This window comes from Poromitra crassiceps (genome assembly GCF_964638095.1).
Source record: "Poromitra crassiceps genome assembly, chromosome: 14".
NCBI classification, from domain to species: domain Eukaryota; kingdom Metazoa; phylum Chordata; class Actinopteri; order Beryciformes; family Melamphaidae; genus Poromitra; species Poromitra crassiceps.
The window spans coordinates 31,984,586-32,000,732 of record NC_139633.1 but is presented as its reverse complement, the minus strand read 5'-3'; the positions used below and the strand labels follow the sequence as shown (position 1 = coordinate 32,000,732).

Sequence of the window (16,147 nt, the reverse complement as noted above, 5' to 3'; positions counted from 1 at the left end):
AGGAAACTGCAAAGTTTGTGTTCAGCAAGATCATCTTCACAAATGAGGACTTTTATGACTTTCGAAGCGTTTTCTGAAAATCGCGTAAAAAAACCGCATTTACGCTTCGAAAAGTCATAAAAGTGATCCTCATTTGTGAAGATTATCCTGCTGAACACAAACTTCGCTGTTTCATAAACTTTTGTTAAGCACAGATCTTATTTCATGCATTGAACCAAAATCCCCACATTCACTTTTCCCATTACAAAACAGAACTCTATACAACAATTACAGCTCCACTGATACATTCAAATCTGTCACAGACAATTTTCATAATGGAAAGAATCAGTTGTCCCATAACATTATGGAGCAGACTAGGGATGCACCAATATGAAAAGTTTGGCCGATATCGATAACCGATATCAACATTGCTGTTATGGCCGATAACCGATATTTGCCGATGGCGATATGATCTGTATAAAAACATGTTATAAATAAATAATATAAATAAAATAAATGTATGTATTTCTTTATTTGCAAAACATGTGCAAAAGCCCATAAATCATAGATTCACCACATTGTTTCTTCTCAATGTGAAATTTTTGGCTGTTAACCGATATTAACATTGCAACATCGGACCGATGCCGATATGTAAAAAAATGACTAACATCGGCCGATACCGAAATGATTGCCGATATATCGTGCATCCCTAGAGCAGACGGTTGAATAAATACAGGTTGATCTAACGTCGATCTAATGCCTGTTAGAGACAGACGCTTTCTTTAAGCTGCATCCTCACTTAAAAACAAAGCTAGAATACATAAATCACAAAACATAATAATCAATAATCAACCCGTGTAGTGACGGTCTGTTCTGCAGCTGGATCATGTTCCTGTTGTTTGAAACTTTAAACCAACAAAGTCCTCCCCGTGCTGCTGTTCCACTGTTTTTATTACAAATGTTTGAGTTAGTTAGTTTGGACTGTTTTGATGACAGAAAAATGAGCCAACTGCAGGTCAAAGCAGGTACTGCAGGTCAAGGCAGGCGTTGATGTTCCAGTAGAACTGGAGGCTTTTCTGCACTTCAATACACCGTATAGTGGTTGGTGTGCAGCATGAGCTTTCAGAAGGAGTCACTGACATCACAGGAGTCCACATGTCAGGGTTTTGTCTGCTTAGAGGCATGTTTGGCATCCCTCAAAGAGGATTCCAGCCACCACCCGCAAAGGCCCAAGGCCAAAAAAGATCCTGGTAATGCATACTAACTCAAAATGCAGCATTTTTACTGTGTCATTTTAGAGGATCTCAAAGTTAAAGTCAGACGTGTGTAAATAGCTTCCTTTCTGTGCTGTAAGAAGAACAATCCCTCCATGAACTTGTGAGAACAACTGGTATATTTGAGATCAGGACAGCTCTGACTACACACCAACACAAAATCAAGCTGCTTTTTTTTTTTTTACTATATCACTTAAGAGAATTTCAAAGTTAAAGTCTCACTTATGTACATTGAAATGACAGAAACTTGGGGTGCTGTGAAATCACACCGCTCCATAATTTCTGACAGTGACTGTGATCTATTTGTGTTCAGGATAACCCGGCCTACACACTAACCCAAAAGTCACATGGAGGCCACGCATGACAGGGAGCCGGATAGGTCCGATAAGTGTCCTTTGGACAGAGAGAGTGGCGTCAACTGAGGACCAAAATGCACGACTCATTAGCCAATGAACAGCCAGGAAGGGGTCTCGCGCTACTTTTGAATGCTAAAATAAAGCTGATAATGTACAATTTGATAAAAAAAAAAGGGTTACTTTCAAAGCACAACACAAACTGTCCATTTGGCTGCAACTCGACAGTGCTGCTTAATCCAGGACCTTACTTCCTGGAACTCCTGAGAGTAAAAAAAACTGGTCCATTGCAGTGAATGGAGATGTCGAGACTCTTCTATATACATGGCTCTGGGTTCGATCATGCTTAGCGTGGTTGTGCGTAGTCTTCCCCACAGTCCCATTCTGACTGAGCCAGGAGAAACCCTTAACAGTCATCATAAAAGATCAAATTGACGGATTAACCCATTGATACCTGATGCAGCATAGTCGTGTATATCCCACATTTGTGTGTGTATCCCTTTAAGACCGCAAACCGCGTTAACGCAGTTCGCCGTCTTAAAGGGATACACACACAAATGCTGCATCAGGTATCAATGGGTTAAGGATATGTCCATGTTTGGGAGGCGGTGGGGATGGAATGCTTACCTTTTTTCTTTGTTTCACTACGATGAAATACTTTAAGCAACTGGATTGACAGAGCAGGTGTTCTGCACACGATGGGAAGCTGTGTGATATCTCTTTTAACCCTCGCATGGTCTTCGGGTCAATCTGACCCGTTTTAGAATTTCAACATCAAGGAAAAGTATGTTAAAATATTTTTTTCTCTATGAAACTTCTTCTGCTTGGCTCATTTACTGTACTAAACATGTGATATGAAAATGATACATTTCATCCATTTGCTACCCCCCCCTGCATCAACATATAACACCCATGGTCTTCGGGTCAATTTGACCCGGCCATTGAAAGTGGAGGCTAAAAGGGGTCAGAAGTGAAATTTAGACAATTTCTTTCTTTGAAAATGTTAGACATATTGGTATTTTCTAGTAAACATTGCATTCTGACACACACACACACACACACACACACACACACACACACACACACACACACACACACACACACACACAATGAAAGTTCACTCAGAGTTGACAGTATGTTTTGATACTTTTTTGCTATTTTTAGCTACAGGTCACCTCTCTTGCACCTGTGTGGGGTGTCCACCCACTATGCCGACCAACCGCAATGCCGACCTTAGGTTTAGGCGTGGGGGGTGGGAGAGGTTAGGTTTTGGGTTAGGGTCTGGGGGAGGTTAGGTTTAGGCGTGGGGGGTGGGAGAGGTTAGGTTTTGGGTTAGGGTCTGGGGGAGGTTAGGTTTAGGCATGGGGGGAGGTTAGGTTTGGCGTGGGGGCTGGGAGAGGTTAGCTCCAGCCGGTCCACCGACACGCTGCACGCCGCCTCGCTCATGAGCTGGTTCTGCTTGTGGGCTATCGGCATTGCGGCCTGTCGGCACTGCGGCCTGTCGGCACATAGACCCTGTGTGGGTGGAAACCCCGGGAAAGAGTTGTTGAGATAAGCATTTTTTGTTGCAAGTAGGTGGTGCTAAGGCGAATTGCAAGAAGTTTTATTTGTTGCCAGTAGGTGGCGCTATGCCGAATTGCCTGGAATTCAGCTCCCTGCACTCCGTTGGGTCCCCCTAAGCGCACTCCCCGAGTTTGAAGTTGATCGGACGAGGGGTTCTCAAGATAAACCACTTGTTGTGTTGCCAGTAGGTGGCGCTATGCCGAATTGCACGAAAACAGGTCACTGTTCTCCGTCACGTACTCCTTAGTACACACCTAAAGTTTGAAGTAGATCTGACCAATGGTTCTGGAGATCCGGGAGGAACACACAAGGAACACACGCACTGTGTTGCCAGTAGGTGGCGCTATACCGAATTGCACGAAAACAGGTCACTGTACTCCATCACGTACTCCTTAGTACACTCCCAAAGTTTGAAGTAGATCCGACCAACGGTTCTCGAGATCCGGGAGGAACACACGCACGCAGGAACACACGTACGCACAGACGCACAGACAGACAGACGCACTGACAGCGACAATCTCATAATCTCCTCGCAGAGATAATAAATAAACTTGAGTAGCTCTTTATTAAAATGAAGAACAAACTATGATTAGTAGGATTTTTGGGGTTTATAACGACTTTAGAATGGTTGAACATGAGCCGGGTCAAATTGACCCGAAGGCCCTCGGTGTGACCAAAAGATGAAGACCATCTGAGGGTTAAGCAAAAACAAAACAAAAACAGTAGTCAATATTATGATCAATAATATTATTATTTCCATCAATTATGCAGCCTAAGAGAACGTATCCCCTCGGATGAAAGCAGCCGTTGAGCCTTTGTTTTTTCCAATAACATCCTCCTGAGATGTCAACGCCTTCCTCCTCTCCTCTCGTCTCTGTGCTGTTACAGGCAGGGGGGGAAGAGTTGAACTGCCAGACCGCTGCAGGGGGACAGGGCAGGGTGGGTGAGGGGTTCAGGAGGAGGGGCTGGGTGGGGTCTCCAGTCTGGGTTTGTTGTGTGTGGGGTCACGGTCGGTTCCTTCGTAGATGACCTTGTTCTTGAGGCCGCGCTGGATCACCCTCTGCTGCACGCGCAGCTTAGCGTTGTTCATTCGGCAGTAGAGCCTGCAGAGCCAAACACAGCTGGTTGGGTTTATCAGCACGCACAACGTTCAAACATTCAAAACTCGTTGCACCGGCTCTATTGTTGTTCTGCCGCGGTCTGCTGGTTGTGTTGCGCCCATCGACATTTTACCTCTGGGTATTTTTCCATAAACAACCCAAGCTGCACCGTGAGGGAGCTTAATGTACCTTATCTTATCTGATGCTCATGTCACTTTTGTTGATGGACTGCAGCCAAATGGAAGCTTCTCAGTGGCTCCATAGATAAGCTCGTCTCCAACAACTGACATGATGGAAAATGACTATAATCAGTGTGATTTACTATATATACATTTATACAGTATGGCTCAAAACATAGCCACTGATTTCCCGATTGGATACGATTCCGATACACAAGGTCCAGATTCGAGTCGATTTCCAATTCGAAACAATACGCTTCGATATCGATATTTCAGTTACAATACCAATTTTGCTTAGATATAAAAGAGATGATCAAATAACTCATGTAAATTGTACAAGGAAGGAACCCTCTAACCGGGTGCGTTATTAAAAATGTGAATGTTGACAGATGTTAGATCTGGTTGGGCTAAGAACCAAACCACGCAAGTCTAACGGGGTCAAAGCTTCAAGCATCCACGGGAAAAAGGCATTATATTGAAAGATCAACATTGGGATTTATGAATCGATATCAGTTCCTTCAAATGACTATCGATTTGAGATTGATATATTGTTTTGTTTTTTACCCAGCCCTACTCCAACACGCAACAGACCGCTGCGTAGTCAGACAAAAAGAGAAGCCACGTGTATCCCAAAGCAGGGCTGTACACTGACTTTATTAGCTGGTAGCACTTGTGCTAGTAAGCTAAAACATTTCAGTAGCAACATTCCTTTTTGTAGCAAACAGGTGGTGGTTAAAAACATGATTTATTGGTCTTTTTTGGGGATGGGGAGGGAGGGGGAAGAGGGGGGATGACATGCAGTGAGGGACCACGGCTTGGATTCTAACCCGGGTCGGCCGCGTGAAGCACAGGGCCTTTGTGGTGGACGTTCTACCAGGTGAGCCAACGGAACGCCCTGTTTTATTGGTTAAAATTCATTAGATATTGGTCATATAGATAGGGATGGGTATCGTGAAGATTTTTACGGTAGCCTACTACTAGTACGGTAGTTTAACAGTATCCTTTTTGTTTGCTTTTTTGTTCAATTAAAAACACAAATTGCTTTATTTACTCAACAAAAAAGTTGCCAAATCTTAAATTGTTGTGGTCATAAATTCAACCTGACAATTTGATGTCAGATCAGAGCACTCGTGCAAGTGGACACATATTTCTCTTAGCACAGAAAACGTTTTAATAGCATTTGCTAGCAAAACTGTGGCATTAGTTGGGTTTCCATCCAAGTGTATCGCAAATTTTAACCGAATTTTCTGAAAATCTGCAAAATAAAATGTGAAATTATGCACGCATGGATATTTAGGAGTTGGTGTGCGGTCAGTTGTGCTGTCTGTCTGTCTGTCTGCTGATTCAAACCAGTCAGTTGTGCTGTCTGTCTGTCTGCTGATTCAAACCAGTCAGTTGTGCTGTCTGTCTGTCTGCTGATTCAAACCAGCCAGTTGTGCTGTCTGTCTGTCTGTTGATTCAAACCAGTCAGTTGTGCTGTCTGTCTGTCTGCTGATTCAAACCAGTCAGTTGTGCTGTCTGTCTGGCTGCTGATTCAAACCAGTCAGTTGTGCTGTCTGTCTGTCTGCTGATTAAAACCAGTCAGTTGTGCTGTCTGTCTGTCTGCTGATTCAAACCAGTCAGTTGTGCCGTCTGTCTGGCTGCTGATTCAAACCAGTCAGTTGTGCTGTCTGTCTGTCTGTCTGCTGATTCAAACCAGTCAGTTGTGCTGTCTGTCTGTCTGTCTGTCTGTTGATTAAAAGCTGTCAGTCAGTTGTGCTGTCTGTCTGTCTGCTGATTCAAACCAGTCAGTTGTGCTGTCTGTCTGTCTGCTGATTCAAACCAGTCAGTTGTGCTGTCTGTCTGTCTGCTGATTAAAAGCTGTCGTTGTCTGGCAGGCAGCGACAGAGCTGTATGAAAAACATCTATTCAAAGTGTTTTGATGATCCACAATGCTACAGCATGAAATGGATTACCAGGCGCCACTCTTCAATTCAGCACACATCATGTATAATCCACAGAGCAGTTACTTTAAGGTCTTCTTCCACTCAAACACACAGAGCGCCGGCCGGTCTAAACCTTCATCGTGCTGAATGTGTTCCTATACCACCTTACATGTGTCTTTAGTGATGCAGACATGTGGAGTGCATCCTACAGCAGCCTACTTATTCATAACACGCCTTTTATATTCCGGGTGTCACTTTTGGCAGGAAAAAAGGCAACATAAAACTGCATAGTTTTCAAATGCGGTTTGGTTAAACAAGAGGTAACCGAGAGACAACGCAAGATTTGCTTCATATGTTTCCACTGCATTAGTCACATTTATGGATACGCCAACTTTTCCACCTCCTCCGAGCGTGAAAACTTTTTCTTTCGCGATATTTAGATTTCTTTCTCCTTTCCTGGTGTTTCCACTCAGGTTTTTCATGCGCAAATTGAAAATATGTAAGTAAGTAAGGTTTATTTATATAGCACCTTTCACAGAGCAGAGTCACAAAGTGCTTCACAAGATCAAAGTTAAAGTTATGTCAAAGTTATGCGCAAATTGAAAATATGCATAAAAGCAGGTGGATGGAAACCCACCAACTGTACAAACAGCCCTGCAAAGTTACAGCTGTGATCAGTCAACGTGCTGCAGCCAGTGCAGCAGCCCGCATTCAAGTCAATGGCTTCATTATGTCTGATATGAACCTTCAGACAGTAAAGCTGCTGAAGTTGGGAGGAAAATGCAGTTTTCCATTGCGGCCAGCAGGGGGCGCCAACTCACTGAACGATAAGGTGTGCAAGGGCTCCGGGAACTTCCTGTGGTTTGTACTGGGCAGCTCTCTGGTGGTGTGAATGTGAGGAACTGTATGCATGAAAAGTGTGTGCTTCACAAAAGGCCTTCCCTGGGTCGGCCTTTTGTGGGCCTAATAATAATAATAATGTTTGGAAAAATTAGTGCTGCTGCAACTAACGATTATTTTAATCATCGATTAATCTCTCGATGGTTTTCTCGACTAATTGATTACTTCTTGTCTATAAAATGTCACAAAATGGTGAAAAATATCAATCACTTTTCCCCCAAAGCCCAAGATGACATCCTAAGATGTCTTCTATTATTTGCCCTGACCAACAGTCCACAAGTGAAGTGAAGTGAAGTTATCCTTTATTTATCCTCATGGGGAAATTCATCCTCTGCATTTGACCCATCCTCTACTAGGAACCTTCCTAGAACTAGGAGCAGTGGGCAGCCGCGGTGCAGCGCCCGGGGACCAACTCCAATTCTTTTGCCAGTGCCTTGGTCAGGGGCAGTGACAGGAGTATTGACCCTAACATACATGTCTTTGATGGTTGGAGGAAACCGGAGCACCCGGAGAAAACCCAAGGATTGGCCCATTGGCACAACCCAAAGATAATCAGTTTACCGTCATAGAAAACTAAAGAAACCAGAAACGTTCACATTTAAGAAGCTGAAATGAGATAATTTGAGTACAGGGTAGGGGTGGGCGATATGACGATCTTAGATCGTTAACGATTAGAATGGGTCCACGATCTGCCTTTCCAGACAGATCGTTAGAATCGCGCTACATGCAGTGAACATTCTATCAGTTGCATTTCTATGTCTGAAAGACGCTTCCAAAGTTGTCGTCCCCTCCCCCTTTTCACTTCACAAAGTGCAGCAGCAGAGCAGCATGGAGGACGACAACACTGAGGGGGGATTGGTTTGACACACACAGACACTTAACCAGGGCTCGACAGGACCTCCCGTCATCCCTGGGACGTTAAAAATAGCGTCAGGGATGATGAAAATTAATTTGGGGACGGAGCCGGGACGATAGTTGAAAAAATAAAACTAGCCTAAACACACGCTCTGCTCGAGAACGGAGATGAAAATGACCCTAACGCAAATTAAACCTCTTTACAACACACACGCACACTAAACAAACATGCGGGTAGAGAGACAGACAGGCACACAGTGGAACAAAGTTATTTTAAATGCGAGGAGGCATTGCTCTTAATCTGCTGTCATCCTGCCTCGTATTCCCAGGTGAGCTCCGTTTCCCCCTCTCTAACTCAACGCTGTGGTGTGTGTGTGTGTGTGTGTGTGCGTGCGTGCGTGTGCCGAGCCGCATGTCAGACAGAGCTGAGAGCTCTCTCTCTCTGTCTGTCGGTCTCTCTCTCTCACCATTAAACTAGCTAATTAAAATGACAACAATCACGTGAAAGATCACCCAACAAAGGCAACCGACGGTGGACTCAAATCGCCGATAGCCCATATATATTCCTCCCATCGACCAACCCTACTGTATAGTCGAAATAATAGTGAACTAATACAGAGAGATAGATAGATAGATAGATAGAATAGAGTGAGCATGTGCATGCTTGTGAACATTATTCCTTAGCATATGAATTATTGTAAACTCAGCGGAAATGAACGTCATGAAAATATTTATCAAACAAATTGTATTTTAAATTTCCATGACTTTTCCCAGGTTTCTCATGTCCATACGGACCCTGAAATTAGTTTCCACAAAGCTTCAGTTTTTGTTTAGTGTTGTTTTTGTTTGCACCTCGTTACAGAGCGCTGGCCGGTCAGATCTCCATTTGAAGTCGGCAACTTACGGTTTAAACACACAAGTTGAGAGACTTTTGATAGAAACATGCAGACGTTTTATGAATACTTGTAATCCTGTCTCTAATTGGGCATACACATCCTTCAATAAGAAGCACACATCCCAACAAGTAGATTTAAATGTTTTGGCCGGTGATTCACACACAGTCCAATACAGTGGAGGGCGGCAGACTGAGCCAACCACTTCCAGACAGGAGATTTATTTGACATTCACAAAGTGCTTCTTGGGAGATTTTAGATGGGTCAAAAGTCATTATTTACGATGTATCTTTGCGCATTCTGTCGCCGGCCGAGTTGTAATATATGGTCATGTCATGGTGTCTTTGTGTCATTAATAAACAACATTGATTCTGTTATTTTTCTATCCTTTCTTTTTTGGTACGGCTATTTGACATTGAAGTCAACGGCAAGAGGCTTGTGTTTTCCCTCACATTGATTTATTCTGGCTGGCTTCCATGTGGGCGTGACGGCGTGTAGTGACGTATGTGTGTCTGTAAGAATTGTCACATTAAAAGCCCCGCCCCTCTCTTCTGTTTCTTCAACTTCATCATAAGACTGTCATGAAATAGCCTACGTTGTCCCCATAAACATGTTGCTACTGGGTTTTTTCGACTTTTTCAGCCTGGCGGAGCTTTTATTTTGAAAAGAAAATGCACTTTGGTGAAAACACTGGTGCTGAAATTGAACACTACGGAGAAACTACAGAGAAGAAAAGCATAGACGGTGAGCGTGTGCATGTTGTTGGCCTGACCGCGGAGGAGGTGCAGATAAGTCCGTTAGCTTAGCAGACTGTCAAAACTGAACTCAAAGCTAGCGTTAGCGACGGGGCTAACGTAGCCTTATGAAAAGGTTCGTTTGAGAGGACTAGCGTTACCTGCGTGCCTGGAAAATAGACGAACGGTGCAGTCAGGCGAGATGGAATCAACAAGCCATACTCCGACTTGTGTTGCCAGATACAACTGATGGTTTCCAGCCGAAAGGCAAAAACGGCCCAAGCCCATTTCCCCAGCACAATGCAACCGACCGACCAAATGGGGGAAGGCCACCGAATCTGGCAACACTTGTCCCGACTGCACACATGCTCAGAAGATGTGCATCGTTTGTTTGCCAGTGAGACAGTCGGCCCAGCTGACATTTTCCAAACAGAAAAAAATCTAATAAAAAATACGCTTGTCCCTACGAAGGGAGACAAAGAGATTTAAGACCTTTGTAAATGAAATTCAAGACTTTGTGAATGAAATTCAAGACTTTGTGAATGCAATTCAATACTTTTAAAGCCTTATTTTGAGAATATTAAATTCAATACTTTTTTAAATACTTTTAAGACCCCACAGGTACCCTAGAGTACCCCCCAACCCACACACACACACACACTACAAATTAGTCTAAACGATTAATCCATTATTATTCTTTTTAAGTAGCTGATTAATCGTTGCAGCTCGATGAAAAATCACTATGAATGCAAATCATAAAATCCAAAACAGCCAGCTGAGAGGAGGATGGGGACTCAGTCATCATGAGGACCTACCAGGAGCCCAGCGTGGTGAGCATGAAGCCCGCGACTCCCACGTCAAAAGACCTCTTCACTCGACCTGCAGGCGACAGGAGAGAGAGGGCTGCTGAGAATTTAAGCAGAATGTCAAAGCGTTTCAGAGTTATACACGTCACTCAAATGCCTATGCCATATCGAGAGATTCATGAGATGTTCATGTTTTTAATTATTTATATTTATATGTATTATTATTATTATTATTATTGTTATTATCATCATTATTTTACATATGTGAATTTCTCAAAAGCTGGTATTTCCTTATAAGGCACCGGCTACAGGACTGACGTCTTTGTTTTGCCAAAAGCATTATGTGTTGAGCTTTTCCCATCAAACATTTGATGAACAGTGATGTGCAGCAGGCAGCCAAGTTCAACGTCAACACAAATGAGTATAACATTAATGATATTTGATGACATCATGGCAACTTCATACTAAAAAAACTGCTTTGGAAATGGTTTTAAACTGACATCAGGAAGATATTTTATTCTGTCCCCAATTTCACAAAATGGCTCAGTAAAACCCTTTGGACCGTCAACATCTATTCAACGTCAAAATGTTTGCTGGTTATCTCCTCTAAGAGTGCCTCTTGGATCTCAGTGCAAAGATACTACAGAGAAACAGCCTGGAGATCAAAGATACTACAGAGAAACAGCCTGGAGATCAAAGATACTACAGAGAAACAGCCTGGAGATCAAAGATACTACAGAGAAACAGCCTGGAGATCAAATATACTACAGAGAAACAGCCTGGAGATCAAAGATACTACAGAGAAATGGCCTGAAGATCAAAGATACTACAGAGAAACAGCCTGGAGATCAAGGGGCACTTTACACGAGGACGGTTTCCTATGGAAACGGGGAATTATTTTATCGTTAGTGCCTCCCGTTAAGACGGCGACGGCGAATTCGCGCTTAGGAAACGACACATTTTAAAACCACCCTCTAGAGTGGAATTGTTGGTGACGCTCCCCGCTGAGCGCTCCATGTAATCGCTTTGGAACGGCACATTTCAGGAACTCTGACGTGCCCGCACAGGTGACACACGCCATAGCCGTGCGCGAGTTGGCAACCAAATAAAACGTCAGTATGAATGAAATTTGGCAACATTCAGAATTAAGCTACACTGCGGCCAACTTCAGTTACATGTTCATAACGTTACTGCTGCGAGGAGCCGATGGCTGTACCCGGTCGGCATTTAACGTTAGTTACAAAAGCACGTCGACAGTGTTTTCTCACTGCCAGTAGCCTACAGTAGGGTTTGACAGATAGCTAGTCCGACAGCACAGTCTGACTGTGCTGCGCTGACCGGGAGCCTCCCGGTCCTCGCTGCTCGTTAAAGATTTCCAATAGGCATTATTCTGATAAACTGGTCACATATATGTTACATTCTCACCCGACAAATATTAAAACTTTAAAACAGTTTGGGTTTTCTTTTGCTTGAAAAAAGCTTTTTGGCAAGTCTAAATGACTGCGGTAGGCATACTCTACTTCCGCGTTTAAAACAGGAAAGACGATTACAAAATTACGTCATGCAGAACGTATTTGTAGGGCAAAGAATAAGGTGATCACACTGCCACCTAGCGACCTGGCATATACATTACGGCGTTTTAAAAATTCAACAGCGCTCATGTAAACAGGGAGAAGGTGTGAAGGAAAAGGTGTGAAGGAAACGCTATTGTGTCGTTTCTTTCAGAAACTGTCCTCGTGTAAAGGGCCCCCAAAGATACTACAGAGAAACACCCTGGAGATCAAAGACACTACAGAGAAGCAGCCTGGAGACCAAAGGCACTACAGAGAAACAGCCTGGAGATCAAAGACACTACAGAGAAGCAGCCTGGAGATCAAAGACACTACAGAGAAGCAGCCTGGAGACCAAAGGCACTACAGAGAAACAGCCTGGAGATCAAATATACTACAGAGAAACAGCCTGGAGATCAAAGACACTACAGAGAAACAGCCTGGAGATCAAAGACACTACAGAGAATCAAAGACACTACAGAGAAACAGCCTGGAGATCAAAGACACTACAGAGAAGCAGCCTGGAGATCAAAGACACTACAGAGAAACAGCCTGGAGATCAAAGACACTACAGAGAATCAAAGACACTACAGAGAAGCAGCCTGGAGATCAAAGGCACTACAGAGAAGCAGCCTGGAGATCAAAGGCACTACAGAGAAGCAGCCTGGAGATCAAAGACCCTACAGAGAAGCAGCCTGGAGATCAAAGACACTACAGAGAAGCAGCCTGGAGATCAAAGACACTACAGAGAAGCAGCCTGGAGATCTTGTACATTAACAAGATCGCTCAAAAACCTGACCTTGACTTTGAGGCCGGTGGAGATCTGGGGCTGAAAGATCTCACGTCTGAGGGCAAAGAGCAGGGGTGAAGGGGAACACTGGATTTGAAACCAGTGAGAAAGGTGTTCTATCTATATTTGTATTTGCCGTGTTATCGAACCATTAAGAGTCAGAAGGAAGTTCTCTTTTTCCAGTTGCCAGGTCTCTCTCTTTTTCCAGAGACAGCCGCATCATGACAACTGATAACATCACAACAATACAAAACACATCACATCACTGTTAAATGAAAATCTGAAATTCACTATACAAAAAGTATGAAATATGAAAAGTCTCTTTCACACACGCGGCGCGGCGCAAGCACACACTCGTGCACGCACACACACACAACTCATGTTATGACTCACTGGTGGTCAGGAAGTGCAACAGGCCAGCACCTAGTGAGCCTCCAGCTCCGTGCAGGACAGCCTCTCTGGCGCAGGGCGTGTTCTGCACATCCAGAATGCCCAGCAGCTTAAAGCCCTACAGGACAAACACACAAACAGACAGGGACAGGGGTAAACATACACCCCAGTATGTGACTATTTATCTTTTACAAAGTAAATATCTTTTATTTTTATTTTCATTTTATTTAACCAGGTAAGTCATTAAGAACAAATTCTTATTTACAATGGCGACCTGGCAATATCTGGCCAAACGCGTTTTGTTTATCAGCAGCATTTTAGTGAATAAAGTGCTGCTTAGTGAAGCACTTGTATGCACAATTTGACAGCGGATCCTTGTTTTTAGGTAAATGTTTCAATTGGTGTGAGGTATGCATCATTTGCAGAGATGCAAGGCATGTAACGTTAATGGTCAGATTTTTTAAACGACTTAAGCTCACACACACACACACACACACACACACACACACACACACACACACACACACACACACACACACACACATTATGTCCCTTTCTTGTTACTGTACTTGGTTTGATAATCACCAGTGTTGCTGCATCATGAAGAGATGTAATGTTAACGACGTACAGGTGAACGTGTGCGCTGCTGGCCGTCAATGTTAGCATGTTGTGTTAAACACATCAGCTTCAATTTGACTTGAGATTCATAGTCAGATGGACATCGTAACGTTATCATTTAATGTTCTAACCAGACGTTAGCTACTGTTGACCTTCTGAAAAGTGGAAGCTAACACCAAACAAGCTAGCACCACTTTACATTTAACTAACATTTGTTTACTAAACACACTGCGGGTATTGATGTTACCTTGTTACTGCTGTCCTCCTCTCCTGCCATGATACCGCAGTCGTTTTCTCCTTGTGCAGAGGTTTCACTAACATTCACTTGGAAACATCACATAGCAGCGATTTCTTTGCAATCACATTCGCATTGGATACTGCGCACGCGCATTGTGTGCTTCTTCTTCTTCTTCTTCTTCTGTTTGGTTTTACGGCGGTTGGCATCCAAAATGTTGCATTACCGCCATCTACTGAACTAAACCTAAACTGATCTTAATTGAACTAAAATAAACAAAATAACTCCATATCCATATCCACCCAAAGTACTCAGATTCATAATTACTTTCCAGATGCAGACGCCTGAGTTTGCACAAATGCATCTCTCAGTATTTTATCTATCTCTGCTCCAGATACATCAACCACATCCAGAAATCTCTTTGCAGCTTCAACCACCATTTCAGTCCTCTCCGTCTTCCCAGTCATACTAGCAGCACAGTTTATCACCATGGCGATGAATGCCAGGAATCGCTTCTTGTCCATACAGATATTACTGTGACTTGCTCTTTCCTTTTCCGGCTCCCTTTGTACAATCACCCTGCCCTCGTTTCTTTCCCCTTTCCACCTTTTAACAGCCTCAGCATATGACGTCCCCCGTTCTTCTCTGATTTTATTTACCTCCCTTTCCTTCTTTCTTCGTGGACAATCCACAGACCCTGCATCATGATTCCCCTCACAATGCAAACACCTGAGCTGTTCCTTCCCCACACTGCAACTTTCAATATCACTTCCATTAAGTACTACTCCACAATCCTCCTTCCCACATCTCCTACATATTCTCTCCCTAGTACACACTGATGCCACATGTCCATACTCCTGACAGCAATAGCACCTGATAGGCGCTCTCTCAAAGGGCCTCACCCTGTAACAAACATAATCACTATACACTAGCAATGGCAGTTCCCCTTCAAAGGTTAAACACACACAATTACTCTCTTCTCTCTTTCCTTCCCGAAATCTCGACATTCTCCTTGCTTCATACACACCTTCCACCTCCAAAAAAGTATTAGCATCCACTGACAACGGCACTTGACTTACCACACCTTTCCTTCTCTTTTCTACTCCCAACGGGAAACACTTCACATGTTCATTCTGTTCCAGCTCATCACCCTTAACAATCTCCAACACTTTTCTCCTCTGACTCTCAGACATACACTCAATCACCACCATACCACTTTTAGTAATCTTAACTGATCTCACAACTCCAACTTTCTTTTCAATAAACCTTCCTACAACATGTGGATCCTTAAAGATCCCGTCTGCCCATGTCACAGACACCATTCCCACAAGAAAAGAATCCTTTCTCCTCACAGACTCATCGCTCAATTCCTTCTGTTTTATTTCCTTTATCTTTCCCTCCAACCCTTCACTCTCAGCTTCTACCACCGCCATTTCCTCGCTCTCGTTGTCGCTACCACTACCTCTCTCTCCTCCATTCGACTCTTCCTCCTCACTACTAACAGGGGCATAACGAAGAGCCCCACCACTATCATTCAGAGAACCACTATCATTCAGAGAACAGGCTTCCATTCCTTTCCCTCCACCTTTGTTTCCCAACTTGTGCTTTTTGTGCTTCTTGCCCATTACTGTCCTCTCTTTTCCCCAAAACAAGATTCTCCGCTTTCTCTTTCAACGAACGCGCCAACCCGCATTGTGTGCTGAGTGGGTCCGTCCGATATTGATCGCCGGCCTGAAAAGAAAACGTTGGTGGCGTATGTTAGTTCCGAGGTATTCACTGTTCACTGTCGCTGGTGTTTGTATGTGTGGTGTGTTTATAAAAAATGCACAGATACTCTATGAACCAGCTAATCCAATATAATAATCATGCATATAATTCACCCCTTAATTCATTCACAATCACATTAAAATTAATTAAGGGTTTATTAATGGAGGAGACACTATTAAATATATTAAAAAAAATACAAAAAAATAAACACCCCCTAATTTTGTTTAACTCCTTTT

General features: G+C 43.5%; 1 protein-coding gene across 2 annotated transcripts; it reads right to left on the bottom strand.

Moving 5' to 3' along the window:
• Positions 1-565: 565 nt before the first annotated feature.
• On the bottom strand, positions 566-14,292 carry cox20 (cytochrome c oxidase assembly factor COX20). 2 transcript variants are annotated; one of them, XR_014553330.1, is made up of 5 exons: positions 14,157-14,292; positions 13,295-13,409; positions 10,571-10,634; positions 3,891-4,272; positions 566-2,011 (listed from the first exon to the last, which is right to left on the bottom strand). XR_014553330.1 is itself a non-coding variant. In XM_083651000.1 (4 exons), exons 1-4 carry the CDS (start codon positions 14,184-14,186, stop codon positions 4,122-4,124), a joined length of 360 nt encoding a protein of 119 aa, XP_083507126.1. In that variant the 5' UTR covers positions 14,187-14,292; the 3' UTR covers positions 3,769-4,121. The 2 variants fall into 2 exon arrangements, 1 of the variants encoding a protein (XP_083507126.1); XM_083651000.1 differs by lacking the exon at positions 566-2,011 and having other exon boundaries at positions 3,769-4,272.
• Between the last annotated feature and the right edge of the window lie 1,855 nt (positions 14,293-16,147).